This window comes from Leiobunum rupestre, chromosome 10, assembly GCF_980474605.1.
Source record: "Leiobunum rupestre chromosome 10, qqLeiRupe1.1.hap1, whole genome shotgun sequence".
NCBI classification, from domain to species: domain Eukaryota; kingdom Metazoa; phylum Arthropoda; class Arachnida; order Opiliones; family Sclerosomatidae; genus Leiobunum; species Leiobunum rupestre.
Genome location: NC_143393.1, coordinates 7,695,100 through 7,714,438, shown reverse-complemented (window position 1 = coordinate 7,714,438; position 19,339 = coordinate 7,695,100). Strand labels below are relative to the sequence as shown.

Sequence of the window (19,339 nt, the reverse complement as noted above, 5' to 3'; positions counted from 1 at the left end):
AGAATTTTGGAATAGAACCGAAACCTAACTTGAATAAATAGTTTCGTAGAACCCGAAAGTTCTTCAAACAACTGGAAGGAGAAAATGTTATTCAAAACCGAAGAAATTTTGCGAAAGTCGACAGTGGCTGAGCCGGGAAAGCATCGATCAAACTCTTCCAATCTTACGGAAAAAGAAATTCTCGAGAAATACATCAACATCTCGAATTACATTCGCATTAATCGAAGCGAGTGTCGAAACGAGGATGAACTGCCCCGAACGACAATCTAAACGGACACCGCGCGACAACGCCGTTGAAGGGGTAAAGTAGACGGGTTCCAGTACGTCGGCGAAGATCGAGATAAGATGGGAACGCGCTACGCAGTCTCCAATCTCTCGGTGAAGAGCCGAGGCGGAGTTTCCGCCATTCAATCACGGATTGCGACAAGACGGCGCAGGTGCGAACGCCACCTATGGGAGACCACCAGGGGGGGGGGCAGGTTTAAAACAAGGCAGGGGGGGCGGAATAGTCGAAAGTCCCTTTTAAATTCCGCGTCATCTCCTACTTTATAACAAGGAGCAGTGCTGCCATGGTTACCTTTTATTAATCCCCATCTAATGAAGGGAAATATGCCCGCGAGGGGGCATCACGTTCGTACGGTATTTCAGCCCCCTCTTTTAGCGCCCCTCAATATCTTAATTATCAGTTAAGAACTAGAGTCTTTCTTAGGGACGTTTTTTACGCCATTTTATAATTTTAATAATAAGGAAATTCAAGGTGATCTAAGCCTTGGTTTCGAGTTTTACGCGCGAACAAAAAGGGGGAAGGAACCAAGTCCCCCCTTCACGTTTAATCTGATTACAATGATGAGTACCCGAAGTTAACGACGAGAAGGTTGTCGAACTACATCATTTTAAAAAGAAATATTAAACAAAGAAACTACAAGGAAGTTTTTTTAATTAATGCGTCAGTCAAAAAGGTTGTGAAATATTACGCGTGGTGGGGAAAAAGTTAAATATTGAATTACAAATTTTACCGTATTAGCATTAATACTTAGATTTTAATTAATTTTAATTAAAAGTTTAGTATTAATATTAGATGTTGAGAGCTAAAAATTAGGAATTGGAGTACAAATTTTATCGCATTATTATTTTAATTAATATTAAAAATTAATACTGTAATAATTGCACTTCTATACCTAGCTTTCTTAATAATAATATTATAAATATTTCACTTTTAATTACTAACATTAATATTACGTTAGTACTAATATTAATACGGTAATATTTGTACTTTTATACTTAACTTTTTAATATATTGTTATAAAATTAACTATTAATTACTAAGATTAATATAATGTGTGTAATAATAATGTGAATTGGAAGAATTAGAATTACTTACCTCTTAAATATTAATATTAATATATTTTAGTGATACATTACACAAAGCGACGCTAAAAAACGAAATGATCAGCTTACCTTGTCCCCGATCCCCGCAGACGTTACAGTCAAGTCACTGGCTTTTTTCAACTGGTCTTTTAGGTCCTCTGTAGGAAATGAATAAATGTATTATAATTAGTAAATTTTTTAATAAAGTAACTTCTCTTTAAAAATGTTTCTATATTTGGCGGGCCGTATATAGTTTCAGTCATAAACAAACATCAAAGGTAGTAAACCTGGTCGCCCAAATCTGATTAAATATTAAAACCCCGAAATAATTTAAAGATCTAAATTCAAATCGGTACCCTTCGTCGTGGACTAGCGAATTTGCATAGCATAAATGAACTTAAGCCATAAGTATATACACTAATATTCCGTACACCGCTTCAGAGTATAATACATAAAATTTACGAAAATGAAGTTTCAAAAAATCCATTCTTATACTGTAAAGAGTATCTGCATAAGTATATAATTACATTACGTATAAGTGTACCCGTTCGTTAATTTCGGCGTGCTCGAGTTTTCCTGCTTTTATTTATTCTAGATGGCGCCTAATCAATTTTTTTAGCGGGAAGGATATAAAGACTATTTTAAGTGATGTGTCATATTAAAAATAATATCAGACGTTCCACTCGGTAACAATTCGGCATAAAATACGTTTCACACTGTTGGCGCCATCTTGTGAGACTTCGTGAATTTAAAAAATGGACCTTTAATGTCGTTAAAGGCCTAGGTTTTCTTCTGCCTGTCACCCTTTAAATTTACTTTCCTTCCAAACAAATACCCTGGTGGTAGGCCTAGTGCTCGGAATTGTTTATTCATTATCCACAAAATTTTCGATTTATTTAACAAAAGTTGGTAAAAAGAATATAATTTTAACTTATTTAATTGTGTTTTTTACGCAACCAAGCATTTATTTGAATGAAAATGGTATTTATTTAAATAACTGTTTGTTTTGTTTAAATAATAGGCTTATCCACTTCCGATTTTTTAAACATTTTACAATTATTATTCAAATATTGGTTGTTTAAATAAATATTATTTAAATATCGCCGAACTTATTTTATCCATGGATAAAAGTTAATCGAACGCCGACCTCTAGGTAGGCCCACAGCAGAACACGTTGGCCTATCACCAGGGTATTTGTTTGAAGGGGAAGTAAATTTAAAGGGTGACAGGCAAAAGAAAACCTAGGCCTTTAAGCATGTGTAATGTTTTATAAATTGGTATGTTTTTCCAAAAATGAGACGTAAAAGAACCTGTAAAAAACCTCATAACTAATAAAACGGTTTGAATTATAATGTCACCTAAAGGAAATGATGAACACAGAGGTCGCGATCAAACTGAATAGTAAAATGTAACGTTAAAGGTACGGAGACGAGTTTAAAGGACAAACCCCAATTACGTTTCAATCACATCAGCAAATCATACGACTGAGAGGAGGTTGTCGGGAATCGTCGGAGCATTTAAAATTCTCATCCATTGATCCTAGAGGGCGCTCGCGGAAGCAGGTTTTCAGTCTCTTTCTTCCTGACAAAACATTCTAATGGCCGGTTGTTATCGACGAATTCGAATCGACCTAGTTGACTCTTGCGCTTTGTCGGCACGCTTGTCTGGCGTTTACGCAACGACGCCCCCCCCCCCTTACAAAACGCCCCCCCCCAATCTTCTTCTTGTCTTTCTTACGCCCGATTTCTGGAGAAGATCTCCATCCTGGGTTTGCCGTCGCAGCAAATTCCCGTACGCCAAATAAAGCTATCCGCGAAAGCTTGAACCTAGACGTACGAAGCTTATGAATGTACGATTACTCGTTGTACAGCGTTGCCAGTTTTTTTCTGATTAAAATTGCCTATCCAGCCCAGGTTTATCACGACCATTTACAGATATTTTCACTTAATTTATTTAACCTTAATTTAAGTGAACATTTTTCATTTGGTACCAAAATTAAATTCCCTGACTTATTTACTTGTTCTTAAAATTCCCTGATTTTCCCCGACTTATTTACCTGTTCTTAAAACTCCCTAATTTCCCCCCTTACTTTTACACCATTTTTCAAATTCCCCGTCTTTTCCATGTTGTAACTTTAGCGGCAATTTTAAATTTAAGGGCATTATGGGCATACAGTTGTAAAAAATGAAAATATTTTTATTAATTAAAGTAATATTTCCATCTAGAGATTACTTATTTATTTCTGCAAATTCGCTTTCTTAAGTTTAACCCCATTATCATGCTCGTCTTAGTTTGTAAACATGCATAAAATCTGTTACAGTTCCAAGACCTGTTTCAATAGGATATTTTCCACTTTTGTTTCGCAAGTTGGTGAAATTGATATAAATACTTATCAGCTAGGCTAATATAATGCCTTTTAAACCTGTGGCATGGTTACAATGCGTAGGAGGGTGGTGGCAAGCCCTTCATACCACGCGAACCTACACTAACTATTAACTATAACCGTTAACCTGAAGTAGATTTTGTTGGAAACGGAAGAGGTCGGGGATGGTTAACTTTTATTCAATAGATAAAGCTCTCAAAATTATCCGTAAAACGTTTTGATCAAGTAATATATATTTCTGTATTATCCGATTAATTTTTTGATAAATTTGTAAAATTAATCGGAAAAACGATGTTTTTTCGATAAAAAGCTAAAATTTTACGAATAATACATGTTTTTTTAATGATTTTCCGAAATATTAACCGGTAAATATCTTTGTTTATATTTTTTGCCTGAAAAAAAATCAATTTAAACATGGATAATGATTAACCGTCCCCGACCTCTAGGAAATGGGAAAACGAAGAGGGGAAAAAATTTTAATTGAAATTGTCAAGACAACCAGCTTAAGCGTGTAGCTTTACAACTTCCGAACTATTGAAAAGGCAATAGCATAAATTGTTTTGGTCTTAGCTAACTTGTTAAAATGTTCCCGGAAATTCGTCATAGCACTGCCAACTTCTATAACGCGTTTCCGCGATCGGGGTTGGTCGTCCTCAAAACATTAGAGCTGCTTCACTAAGTCTAGGTTAAAAACGTGCTCTAGTCTAAGTCTTTCATTTTTTTTACAATTTTCTAGTCAGAGACTTTACATTATCACAATAATAATACTAATGTCAGAGTCGTCGTTAAATTAAGTTTAACAAATTATTTTTTTTCTATTAAAAATGTTTTAAATATTTAAAAACATAACGTACCCCAAAATTTTAAGTTTGACTTTCTTTAAAAGTTTAAAGATTTATTTAATGAAACAGGAAGTCACTGTTTAACGGTAAACTTTAAAACCATTTTATAACCAAGTGACTATTTTTTAAAGGTTTCTACCATTTGATGGCTCAGAAATGTTTCCGAAAGAAATTTTACCCTATTGAAGATTTATAAAATAAATTTTAGAAACTACATAGAACTAAATATTGAATAATTAAAAATAACTCTTCAGGATACAAATACTAAATTATTATCATTCTAAAAAAATCGCGGAATAATTCCGCCGCGGAAAATGGAGCGAAAGAAAAATGGAGCGACAGAAAAATGGAACGACCGAAAAATGGAGCGACCGAAAAATGGAGCGACCGAAAAGTGAAGCGACCGAAAAGTGAAGCGACCGAAAAAGGTACAACGCGAACGCAACCCCAGTTCCAGGGATGGAATTCAAAGATAGCGTAGGAGGGGGCAACTGAATCGGCGCAGGAGGCTGGAAAGGAGGGCTACAAATAAGCTTAGGACGGGTGGGGCGGAAAAGGTACTATATTGCCGCTGATGGTAGCCCGGGTGATGTATTCCTTTGCATCTTCAATATACATAGCGCGGTAACCATGACAACCCGCGCGAGAAGCCAGAGCGGCGATATCGCCTTACTGGAAAGAACTACACCAGGATAGGCAAAAATATCTTGAGAATTTTTCAATAATGGAAAAGGATAGAGTCTGGGCTCATATTACAAAATTCGACGGAACGCACCGCCGAGAGAGAAGTTGCGACACTGATCGAAGCGGTATTAGAGAAATATTATCTATATCTAAGATAATAGATATTGAATTTTGTCGCAAACTGTTGCCTCAATATATCGCCTTTCATTCGAGCCGGTACCCGTTGCACTCTGCTTTACAACAGAAGCTGTGTTTCTTTTTGCAATGATTATTTATACGCCGAGATGAAATTGATGTTTTTTTTCTTCAAATTAATTTAAAATAGTACAGGCAAGGGCGCCTGCACGTGCTCATCAGCTCGAGACGTCGCGTGCACTTGACCGCGTGAAGCGGCTTTGCATGCGCTATTTGAAATCAGACCTGTAATAAAATGGCAGCTTTCACAAATAAGGATATAAAAGAGTGTATATGTACGGTAGTAATGTAATTAAATTTAATTAGGTGTATCCTTCGGAGTTCAAAGTTTAAAGGGGTATTTCATCTTAGATTTTTTAAATAGACAAAATCAAACAGTTATATTTTTTATAGTTACATCTACAAGAAAATGATATAAATGTAATTTATCTTTAATTTAGGGTACAAAAATGCAATTAATTTTAATATTATATTTAATTTCAAATATTTTTGACTGGTTTTTAACGTAATAAAAACTTGGACTATGCTATTGCCATAAGTAACGTAATAATTATAAGTATGACGTTCAACGATTTCGGGTAATGATAGTCTGTCACTGAGTAATATGAAGTTTCGACGGAAGAAAATCGTTGTCAAATAACTACCGTCAGAAACTGGGAGAATGATTATAATGGTAAATTTTTCGTTCCGATTCAATAATTATTCATTATGCTGATAAAGTAAACGTTATTTATACTGTTGAAAGAGTTACAATTTAACCTTGGTTGATCCTTCAAGTGGGCTGTCGACGGGTACTGTTATCACTTACAAAGGTTAGTAACCGTCCACGTCAGTCTTTAGGTAATTATTTATGGAGACCATCATTAAAAAATCTTTAGTAGTATAGGAAGTGTCATATTTTTTGTTATTTTATTATTTCTCTAATTTATCGTTGATATATTATGAAGTGTTATACTTATTCTTATTACGTTACTTCTGTTATTACCAACTAAGACTTGACATCGCCTAGAGCTCGGCGTTTGGATAAGAAATAATCACTTTATTTATTTTTATCCACAAACGAAAATTATCCGGGAAAAAACGATTATTTTACATGTTAAATTGCTATATAGCCGTGGATAATATCCATGGATAAACAGTTAATCGTAATTTTTATGGTTTAACTTTAGCGGTTAATTTATCTGTTTCACCGAGCTCTTACATCGCCTACGCTACTGCAAACCAGTAAAAAATACGTTGAACCAGTTCAATAATCAAAAAGCAGCCCAAGTACTTTATCGTTGAGATATTATTAACTGTTATACTTATTCTTGATACGTTACTTTTGTTATTACCATCTAAGACTTGACATCGCTGGTGCTAGTTCAAACCAGTAAAAAATACGTTCAAGCAGTTCCATAATGAAAAAGCAGTGAGGTGGGAGACAAAGGGAAAAAGAATGGTCTAGCAACAGGTTGTTGCGGGCATTTATTCTTCGCCAATTTGCAGCCTGAAATCTCGGTGATGGTTCCCCGTGTTGGAGGCAAACCACCTTTTAGAGGAAACGCGATGGGGGTGGAGACAAACCCGAACTGGGAATCCGCGTCACTCTCCGCGACACTTTTAAAGGGGAGAACGAACCCGCCATTTCTCTCCATTCGGAAAGCATCAATCACCCGGGCTGTCACGGCAGCCCCAACCCCAACCCCGGCCCTGATTCCTCCTTCTGGTCGCGTCTGGTTTGTGGCTATGCTCGCCTTCAACGAAAATACATTTTATTCTCTTGCTCGCGAGTAAAATGACTTCGATAATTTCACACTTTTCATACTGATTACCGGTTAAAGATTTAGGAACGTTTTCGTGACGGTCATTTCTTAAGGAGGAAGACTACTGTGGCCATTTTCTACTTTCGCGCTATTTCAAGCTGAACTCTTTTAATTTTGTATTTTAACTTATAAAATTAATATTTATGTGTAGAACAGCCTCTTGTTTAGTGATTAAAATAATTTTGACAATTTTAAATTTTAAATTAATTAAGTTATTACGTTTTAATTCGGATCCCCGGAGCTAAACAAGCTGGGCAAGCGCCCAAGCTACCCTTTAGTTAGGACTTTATATCTCGTTAACTATTAATATTAGAATTATCAAAATTATTTTAAGCACTAGAGGAAGGTTCAGTTAAATAAGAAAAATATAATTAAATTATGTAAAGCCGGGAGTAGTGGCTCACTCCTGTAATCCCAAGCGTCTGGGAGGCAGTTTGTGGATGGCCGTGTGAGGACGACCACTAATCCCCCAACGGGTGGTTGTCATACTTCCGCCACGGGTGTCCCAACCCTATCCCCAAGTATCCCCCCGTTGGCCAGTGGCCGTAACACATATGTCGCACCTGATTAATCAAATGGACGAGCGGACTGAATTGTCCCACCCGTTACAATCGCTCATAACGAGCTTCTAAAAAAAAAAAAAAAAAAACAGAAACGTTCAGCTTGATTGAAAAAGAGGCTTTTACTGAATTCTTCCCCCTTAAAGGGAGTAGAACACTCCTTGTTTGGTAGGGTAGGCCATAGCTTCTCTCTTTTCTCGCTCATGGCGCTAGTCTAGAACGATAGTAGAAACCCCAATTCTTCTATTAGAGAAAGCGTGTGTTTTCTCACTTGATACCTTTATTATTTCATATTTAGTGTTTATTTTTTAAATGCACCCTTAATTAACCTATAAACAACAATATCAGAGCTATAAATTAATTATTTTCATTTTAGTTTGGATTTGTATTAATATATAATTTCTTAATAATGAGGTACGTGGTTTTAGATTCACGAAAGACGTTCTAGTAGATCGCTACCTGGTAGAAAAAGTCAAGTAAATCGAGATACGTGACTATTGAAAGAAATTCAAAGTAAGAATCCTTGACTGTTTTTAAATTAAGGTGACTCAGTACAAAATTTTCAATATATATTTTCATTCTATTTATATCAATTTTCATTATTAGATTATCATTGTTATTATGCTAGATTTCTTACTTTAAACTGGTTTTTTTCAAATAGGGGTTTCAGACTTGATTGACTCTTGCTCTAAGGTAGCGAGATATAAGCAAATTAGAGCACTACCAAAGCGGGGATACTTTTAATGGGATAATTCCTCAAAAACCACTGTATTTCACACTACGTATAACACGTGGTTAGAAAAATGAGGGAATTATGTATTGCCCCAAATTCCTGAAAAGGTTATACTCCCTTTAAGCGCACGTTTCTCAATCATTCTGTCTATTCGCGAAAATACGCCTTCTTTAATAACTATGTTCATTCTAAAAAGGTAAGCTTTCTCAATCACTCTGTTCAATTATAAACTCACGCTTTCCCAATCAATCTGTCCATTCATAAAAAGTGAACACCTGGAAGGCTATTCTGTTAAAATAAAAAATGACAAAACAAATCTCAATTCGTCAAAAATAGCAATGCGCCACCATTTTGTATTTGACCAATACTATCGCGAATTGTCATTTTTGACAGATCATGATTTTTTTGGGCAATTTTTTACTTTTACAGAATAGCCTCCCAGTGGTAGTGAAACGAAATTAGTTAAAAAATAACGTTTCTTGTTATTTGAAATTCAAATTACTAAATGAAACTTCATATTTAAAAGGCTAACCAAAAATATCATTTTTAATGTAAGAAATGGAAAAATGGAAAAATCACAAAAATGGGTCCTCAATCACCAAAATTGGATAGCACTTTATTTCCTATTGATTGGTCTATCAAAGACCATTTTAACCCTAACATTTGAAGAGTGATAGTGGAGGACCACATCGTACGTGAAATTTGTATACAAATATATAGTCTATAAATTAAAAAAATAAGCGTATTACCAAACATGTATAAGATGTAAGTGCGAAACCGGCCCACCGATGTAATTCTGGCGTGTCAAGTAAAGAAGTAACGATTAAGGAAGAATTTTTTTATTTTCTTTTAAACGGACCGTGTCAGTGTGGTAAGACAAGGAGACGGAGGGTCAGACGGGTGGACGATAAACCGCGGATGAACCCAGGCAAAAATAGAGGGTTTTTCCCATTTTGGGAACCTGGCGCGCCTTGGGGGAAGGGGGTGACCAGCTCATTCGTCTTCATTTCGGGTCCTTCCCTGTTTTTATGGCTACAACTTTCCCTTCGCTCGCTCCAATTCTCACCGGGAGACGCATTAAACGCCGCTCTCTTTACACCGCAGCGGAAGGTCAACTACGGCCTACCCGAACATACGTCGCGCTGTCCACTAACGGTAGTAAACGAACAGGTAAGTAACCGCCACCTACGGTCGCAGTTACGGGGGCCTTTTTATTTACGGCCGAAATTACCAAGTTAATATCTTTTAGACCCAGTTTATCCGTGAATATAAATCGGAACCTATGGTGTTGAACATTTATCAGGGCCTTGTTTACGAGAGTAAAGCTCGTTCGGGCTTCAGTTGGTCACGCGAGCGCCAATCTGACCTACTGGGATTGGAAAGGAATACAAAAACGCCCTCCTTACCGGCTTTCTCGGCGACGGAGGACGCGTTGAGTCGTTGCGGATTGGGATTGACTTTGAAGATCACTCGCGACTCGCCCAGTTTGATGTTGGAGAAAGTCCCAGTGGGTAATTTCAACAACTGTTCCAATTTTTTCACCAATTTCTCGGCGGAATTGAGATTCAACGTTCTGAAAGACATAAAAAAAGTTGGATGAATATTTACTTTTGAACTCGTCTAATTAGCGCAGCGGTAATTTAAATATCTTAGAAGTTTCGTGGTAATATAGGATTGTAGGTTAATATTTGCTTTTAATTCGGATCGGAGGAAGGGACACCAAGATCCAAAGAGCGAACATTGATCCTGGTAAAATTTTAAAAGGAATTTAATTAAGCGTATTAATTTAAATATTAATTTTTTTGGGTCACTGAATTTTAAAGGGAGTATGATCTTCCGAATTTAGGGTGCCACATTTCGCCACCAGGTTTAACAAAAGCTATAGATGATTGGCGCTAGTTACGTTAACAGATGGATTTTTGAAATAGTTTCAACTCCCTTTATTTACCTTTATTGAAATGTATCAGTAGCAGTTGCAATTTTGATAAACATTTTAAAGCAAAAATAGTTAAATTTGAAACAAATCTTAAAGCTAGACTTGTTGAATTTGAAACCAAAATCTTAAAGCTAGACTTGTTGAATTTAAAACTGATAAAATTAAATTCGAGAATTTTAAATTTAGGACCGAAATCTTAAAAAGTAAAAGAAATAAATTTGAAACGAAAATCCTAAAAAGTAAAAGAAATACATTTGAAACGAAAATCTTAAAATCACAAATTGTTCAATTTAAAACTAGAAATCCTAAATCGTTCAATTTAAAAATAGAATCCTAAATCGTTCAATTTAAAAATAGAATCCTAAATCGTTCAATTTATAGCAAAAATCCTAAATCGCTCAACTTATAATAAAAATTCTAAATCATCCAATTTATAACAAAAAATCTTAAAAAGTTCAATTTAAATAAAATACCCTAAACCGTTCAATTTATAAGAAAAAATCCTTATTAATTCAATTAATAAGAAAAATCCTTATTAATTCAATTTATAACAAAAAATCGTTAATAGTTCAATTTATAAGAAAAATCCTTATTAATTCAATTTATAAGAAAAATCCTTATTAATTCAATTTATAACAAACAATCCTTAATAGTTCAATTTATAACAAATATTTAAATCAAATATCCCAAACCGTTCAATTTAAATCAAATACCCTAAACCGTTCAATTTACAACATAAAATCCTTAATAGTTCAATTTATAAGGAAAAATCCTTAATAGTTCAATTTATAAGGAAAAATCCTTAATAGTTCAATTTATAAGGAAAAATCCTTAATAGTTCAATTTATAAGGAAAAATCCTTAATAGTTCAATTTATAAGGAAAAATCCTTAATAGTTCAATTTATAAGGAAAAATACTTAATGGTTCAATTTAAATCAAATACCCTACGCCGTTCAATTTAAATCAAATACACTAAACCGTTCAATTTATAATAAAAAATTCTTATTAGTTCAATTTATAAGAAAAATTCTTAATAGTTCAATTTATATCAAATACCCTAAACCGTTCAATTTACAACTAAAAATCCTTAATCGTTCAATTTATAAAAAAATCCCTAATAGTTCAATTAATATCAAAATTCTTAATAGTTCAATTTATATCAAATACCCTAAACCGTTCAATTTACAACTAAAAATCCTTAATAGTTCAATTTATAAAAAAATCCCTAATAGTTCAATTAATATCAAAATTCTTAATAGTTCAATTTATATCAAATACCCTAAACCGTTCAATTTACAACTAAAAATCCTTAATAGTTCAATTTATAAAAAAAATCCCTAATAGTTCAATTTATAAAAAAATCCCTAATAGTTCAATTAATATCAAAATTCTAAGCCGTTCAATTGAAGACAAAATATCCATACCGTTCCATATAAAAGAAAAACCTTAAAACTAAAATTGTAAATCCATCGAATCAAATAAACAAATAATAAAAAAACATTAAGTAACAAAGTCTTAAGAAGCAAAGGGGAACTACCCCCGGAACAGCTAGTATAAAGAAAGAAGTTTCCGGATAAAGGATGGCTGTGGCGCGTACAGTACATTATTATCTAAGCCCCAGGCCGTTAAGACACACGTACGAGGGGGGGGGGGGAGGCTTTTAGCACGTGGCTTTTATTGAAACCTGGCTTAGCGTCAGGAGCAGCTGGCCAGCATTCTTACACTTAGGCGCCATACGATCCAAGGCCCTCGAGCGGTGATATAGCGAATGTATTTAGTGTTTATGCAAGCCCAGCCGAGAAGTGCTGTCAGGAAAAGCCCCCTTGCCGCCGCGAAGGGACGGAAGTGACGACCTCTACGCGGATTAACTAACGTATTAACAATGATGCTTTAAAATAATCAGCCGTTACGCTAATAGGCCTAACCAAAGATAATACGAGCGGTCGAGTCCTCTTCACCTAGATGTCGCCCTATTACGAGTCTACGGCGTCAACGTCAACAAACGGGGACTTGACCGGATACAAGCTAACTCCGAGATAACTTCGTCATTTCCAGCGATAGGAAATTTCATATTTGCTAATTTGAAAGGGACGTAGTGGGAACGAGCCTCGAGAAATGTTTGAGTTTTGAAGTATATAACGACCAACCCCCTGCCCCGTAAACGCGTAAGCCGAGCAAATTAGCCCCAAATGATAATAAATGTCAGGAACCTTGTTGAAATTATTGATTATAATGAGCGCAGTTGAGGTACTAGACGATAGCTCGCGCGGTTAAATGGTTAAAATGTTCGTGTGTTTATAAGCAACTGCTTACGAACCAAGCGAAACTCATTAATTAAGCCCATAGTGCCGGATTAATTTCTTTCAGTTTTTAGAAAATGTACTACGACTAACTAAACTAACTATACGTAACTAATACTGTATTTATTATTATTAAGATAGGTGGTTCAATAAAAAGCCCCTGTGGCGAATGAAATATTTCCAGTTGGTCGGTTACCAGAAGGATAGCGTTAGGCCTAACACACGTTTTTTTGCATCGACGCAAAAATCTCCATTAGACCAAACACATGGTTTTTCGTCGACGCCAAAATCTCTGTTAGCGCTAACACATGTTTTTCGTGTCGACCCCAAAATCCCTGTTAGCCCTAACACATGTTTTAGGTGTCAACGCAAAAATCTCCGTTAGACCAAACACATGTTTTTTCGTCGACCCCAAAATCTCTGTTAGCAATAGTACGCGTTTTTGGCTTAGATGGAAAATCTCCGTTAGGCCTAACACGTTTTTGCCCTTACAACGACCATATAAAAAGCAGCTCGCACGTTCAGTCTCTATTTATTAATATTTCCTAGCGAATCGCTGAATGGGTTTTATTGAAGCGTCTATTACAATAAGGATTTTGTTGAAACTGTGCCACGCAATGGGGATCGAAAAGAAAATGGGCCAAGAAATTAGTAAATAATATAATGTGGAATAACACTCACTTCTCCTGTATTCGAAGATAGGCGTGAGTGGAGTCCACAGCTTCGTAGTTCTTGTTGGAATCAATGGCTGAATTGGCCGGAGAAGATTCCTCCTGACTTCGAGGAAGGTTGACCGACACGGGTGGTCTGAAGTCCCTCTTGCTGGACAGTACTTCGTTCTCAATAATATGAGGAGGACCTTCTGCAAAGATTCAAAACAACAATTCAGATTTTCGTTTTAAAATACGTTCACATAATTCGTCACTCCTGATGATGGCAGCGTAAGACGCAACGCCGAAACTGGTTGAGTCGATTTTTAATTTTTGTCTTATTCGTCAATGTATCGAGTTTACCTTTTTGTCCGTAGATTCGAATGTACTTTTGTTCTTTCGGCTTTTTAGGTTCGTCCACGGATGGTGGATCCAACTTAGGCTGTGAAGATACGTCATTTGAAAATGAATCTACCGCGATCAGATCTTGCAATGCTTTTTCTTCATCTGCAATTAAAATGAACAAACAATTTAAAAATGAAACAGATATGATTTTGAAATTTCAGTAAAAAAATATAGAAGAGGAATTAAAACTAGATCAATTCAGGTAGTAATTATAAGATATCTTAAAATTACCAGCATATATATAATCAACATAATCAGAAATGAAAGTTTTAAATTTAATTTACACGGGTATATGTTATAACCGAAGCATCTGAAATCAGCTCAACTTCTATCGGTCGGTTTAATATGAATTCTTATTAATTTCGGGGATTAAAATCTATGATTTGCATTTTAACCAAATATATGGTTCGCATTTTAACCAAATATATGGTTTGCATTTTAACCTAATATATGGTTTGCATTTTAACCAAATATATAGTTTGCATTTTAACCTAATATGTTGTTTGCATTTTAACCAAATATATGGTTTGCATTTTAACCAAATATATGATTTGCATTTTAACCTAATATATGGTTTGCATTTTAACCTAATATATGGTTTGCATTTTAACCTAATATATGGTTTGCATTTTAACCTAATATATGTTTTGCATTTTAACCTAATATATGTTTTGCATTTTAACCAAATATATGGTTTGCATTTTAACCTAATATATGGTTTGCATTTTAACCAAATATATGGTTTGCATTTTAACCTAATATATGGTTTGCATTTTAACCAAATATATGGTTTGCATTTTAACCTAATATATGGTTTGCATTTTAACCAAATATATGGTTTGCATTTTAACCTAATATATGGTTTGCATTTTAACCAAAATAAACATATCTGATAATATCTAAGTATTAATGCGGAATATCTAATATCCAATCTATTATAATTAATTCTTCGGTTCAGAGAACGCAACTCCTATCACTGTCTATAGCTTCCCGAAAAATGAAAACTATCTCGACGTTTGAAAACGTTTCCGTGATAAATGGATATAATTTCAATGTCCTCGATGGATACTTCTACGGATAGATATACGTTATACACTTCTGGTTCTACGGAACGTATCATCGAGTATATAATAAATAAATTGAAAATTCCTTTCGAGACAGTCCTGTCTTATAAATCGGTACAATATAAATTTAATTGAGAGAAGTCTGAATGGGTATCGAAAGTTCCATGATAAATTGAAAATTAAGAAACTGGAGGAAAGACGGTGGGTTAGAAAAAATGGGTTTACTATACCCCCAGCGAACAGATCGCTAACCCCATCTAGCGGGGAAAACCCCGTCTGCGTGAGCCCCTACCACCCCCCCGAGACAATTTGCCGAAGATGGAAGCCTTAGCCTACAGATTTATTATACGGAGCTAATTTATTTTCGCAGCAGGAGGGGGCAGAAATTAGTTCTATCCTTTCCCTAGAGGGGGCGCGATAAAGGTGCACCTACAAAGGAAAGGAGGGGGTTCCGATTTATTAAAACACAACAGAAGGCCACCCAGCGATAATCAGTCCAAAATAAAAGTTCCCCTCGAACCCCGCGGATCAGCCCAGTCTGCGAGGTACATATTACACTAATTGACGAAATGGTTGGAGGTTAACAAAAACCAAGAATTTATGCGGGTTAACGGATAATACGTAACATCAACTACAGCCTCTGGTTTCGTGTTTCCTGGAAGATATTCACCGCCTACACTGAGAGGGAGAACTTGCAATCGCGCTAGAGTGTCTCCACCCTTACAAGGATAAATGGGAAAATATTACGCGATCAAAGGTGGAGGGGCGTGGTTTTTCGTCAGGAAATCAGCAGGCAAACTGAAAAATTCTCTGTTAACCCCCCTGCACTCTTGTAAATGCAACAAAATAAAAATGAAGCCGGATAAAATGGGGGGAGGGGAGACTAGGGGAAGAAACTATTCTTTCAGATCTGCCGAACGCACAATTTTTGATTATACTAAAGGGCACTAGACGAGGCTGAATTGTGATGTGAATTTATTTATTCTTTTTTGAAACAAGGGGGAGGAATATCTGAATTTGACGGGCACTTCAAACTTAATCAAGGCTGCTTTTCCATTTGGAGACCAAATTAATCGAAAACAGTTGTTGAAGTGAGTATTTAAACGGGTTGAGTGTATTGCTGCCACTATAAAAAAATTCAATGAACTCATTTTAAATTAATTGGTTTAATTTACAAGCGTAAAAATCGTATTCCAACAATACATTAATTGAAGTTTAGTTAAATTAAATAAAATTAATACTTAAAAGAGATTAATACAGAAAATATTAGTTATAGGTAGTTTTGTTGATTATTTATTTTTGTTTGTATTTTATTAAATAGATAAATTAGGTTTTTATTTAATTTAATTTTAATTTACTTTCTTTACGTTGGAGATAGGAATAATTTAAAAGTTGATGTTTTAAACGCGTATAGTTTTTCATCCGCTTCTATTTAATTCATCCTAACGAAGCTGTAGGATCTCTTAACCCATCTAGTGTCAGACGCCAGTACTAAACACTCGAAAGGTTTAAGGGTAGTTAAAATTAAGGGAATTTAAGGGCCGCTAAAACTGTATGTATAGGCTTTTATAGGCCTTTAGAAAAGTATTATGAAAGATTATAACACTTTTTCAATTAATAACACACAATCATACCGATGTATTAACTATATTTTAAAAATTAAATTTACATTTGTACAAATTTCTAATCATCTTGTACATTAACTTAATAAACCCAAGAAGAATTTGATCGAAAATAAATTTTTCGAGTAACCTGGTTTTGGAAATAAGGTAGCGAACCACGAACGAGTTAGATGGCGCCTGTATCAATTGGCACGAAATTCAAAATAGTGCGTTATGAGGTCCGGCGAATTTTCCAGAAATCTCTATCCTATTAAAATGAAAATTTCTTAATGCAACCGAAAGTAGTTCAGAAATGATCAGCAGGGCCGGACTGGCTAGTAGTTGGCCCCACCGGCTATGCAATCGTTTGGGCCCCATTTCCCATTAATGCGAAATTTTCCCTCTTTGGCCCCCAATTGGAGTTGGCCCCGATCTGACCGGCGATCGCCGGTTAGCCGCCCGGGCCAGTCCGGGCCTGATGATCAGTGTTAATTAAAAATAAAATATTCAACCAAGTCGCTCCTAATCTAAAAAAGTATGTAGATTTTGTAAGGCGAAAATCGCAAAATACCACTAAAATGAAAAAACTTTTAACTTCTTGGGCTTAGATTTAAATAAATTACATTAGGCGGTAAACGTAGCGTCGAACTAAATATCGTTGAAATTTATATAATCCTAACTGATAAAGAGTTATGTACGACACGGCGGCATCGGCTACACTGTACGTAAAACCAATACACACAAATCCCTTGGATTGTGTATAAAAAGGAAACTAAAAGTCGAACACTAAGGGACTGCTAAATTACTTGCGCCACTGAAGACCAAACACGGCCCTAAATATACCACCGATTTACTTTTCACCCAGGGCCGCTAAAGGTCAAAGTACGGCCCTGAATAAGACAGGGATTTACTTTTCGCCACAATCCGTAGGAGCGTGATGGCAAGTTCTTCAAGGCACGCGAGCCAACAGCTCCCTACCCTAACTATTACCGCTAACCTCAACTAGAGGAAACCGAAGAACTCAAGGACAAAACCCTTCAACCGGTAGAGAGATAACTTGTAAACTCAACGCGGAAGGAGTTGTTTCGAGTTTTCATCCACTGCCACAAGCTGGGATTGAAAGTGTTGACCAATCCGTTTATGGGCATTGGATCTGGCTTTGAGCATTTGAAAGAGAAGCTCGCCGTTTTGACAAGTAGAGCCCAACTCCAGTTTCGAAATGCGTACATTACAGTACCGAACCTTCCTCGGGGATGGTGATTCGTCGTTCACTTCCAAATTAAAAACCAAGTGGCTGTCTAAGGTCGAATGCGCCAATCATGTCGGTGAACGATATACAAGCCACTTGTAAAATTTGAAGGGAGATAAAGATAAAACTTGTAAAAATGTATCAAAACCAATCATAACTAGGCTTAGCAACGGTGCTTGCTTCGAAGTGGCGTACTAAACAGCCCAAAACATGTATTCGGGAATCAGTTGAATTGCGTCAAATATTACTGTTGTAACTCAGGTTGTAATAACGCTGGTAAATGGAACTCATTGCCAGTGAAAATTAGAAGATTTAGTCGCCATTCAAGTAGCCAAATAAGGCACCTGAGCTAATTACCGGCTAATGTTTGCCGTCGTAAAATATATAAGGTCATAAGACTATCAAGGCCCCCCTAAGTATGAAACCAATGGGACTGGCCAAACTTGCGACACGAATCCATCTGGTGGTGAAAATCTGAAACTTATGCACAAATCCCCTAATGCATGCTACCGGATGGAAAGAGATAGTATCGGGGTAGGGGTGAGGGCTCTTTTTCTATACCAGGTAGCGTAGATTTTAATTGTATTTCTCACGCACCTCCCTAGTGCTGAATGCCCAATTCAAACCTAGGGGATCCTTGATAGTCTTTTGATAAGAGGTAAACAAATAGTTTAAACCAAGGGTTTGTTGTATGGTCACCCAGTTTTCAGCACTTTAATAAATAATAACAGCGATGTTGTCTATCATTTGTAGATGTACCAGACAGCGACCAGCAAAACCCATGTCGTTCTCCAATAACGGGTAAAGTGAAAAAAAAACTATACAGTGCTTCGGCATAATACGCCTTCGAGGAGGTTTTTTTATTATTATAATTAACGAACCCATTACCATTGCTTAACTTAATTCAATGACCGCTGGTGGCTTCTAGTCAAAGATCACCTATTTCGAACCCCAGAAAAGCGTCCAGCTAGTCAAAACGACAGTGAAGCTCCGTACGTAACTGAAGAGACTATGCAAGTTTTATCAAAGATCAAAGTAGATGACCTACAAGCTACTCCGGATAAACCAAAACAAATGTAAGTAGCCAGAAGGGCACAGAGCAGCTGCTCAGAATGATCAAAGTACAGTCCTGAAGGGTACACTGACCATCTCAAATTTTGAGAAGTTTTCAAATCAATGCCAACTACGTTCATAAAAAACACAGTGTGCTCCCACAGGTATGCGAGTTGTCCTTTGTCCAAAATATGCTTGCTTACGGGTATGAAGTTGAGGCCGCGGTGAAAGCTATTTTGGTGTAGTGGATTGGTGGATCTTAAAATTAATTCCACGCGTGAAAATACGCCGCTTATTATGGTATAAAAAGTGGTAAATATGCCTGGTTAGGGTAACAATGTCACGCGCAAAAATATAATTTTGACATTGTCAATTGGGGTTTCTTCGTTGATTTAAAATTCCGATTTCTGGGGGCATCTATAACAGTTTGGTCGGACAAGATGGGATAGTGGAAGTAAAAGCTCTCTTTTCGTACAAAACTTCCAGCCTCTTGATATACCTACCCAAATT

General features: G+C 36.0%; 1 protein-coding gene across 2 annotated transcripts in view; it reads right to left on the bottom strand.

Annotated features, from left to right (window-relative positions):
* Positions 1-19,339, bottom strand: part of IA-2 (tyrosine phosphatase IA-2) — a 321,090-nt gene that overhangs the window by 183,184 nt on the left and 118,567 nt on the right. For both annotated transcript variants that reach the window (XM_090160120.1, XM_090160121.1), the window contains exons 9-12: positions 13,821-13,964; positions 13,489-13,669; positions 9,977-10,143; positions 1,459-1,526 (exon numbers count right to left, since the gene is read on the bottom strand). In XM_090160120.1, coding sequence (XP_090016246.1) covers positions 1,459-1,526; positions 9,977-10,143; positions 13,489-13,669; positions 13,821-13,964 — 560 coding nt within the window. The remainder of the gene's footprint in view (positions 1-1,458; positions 1,527-9,976; positions 10,144-13,488; positions 13,670-13,820; positions 13,965-19,339) is intronic.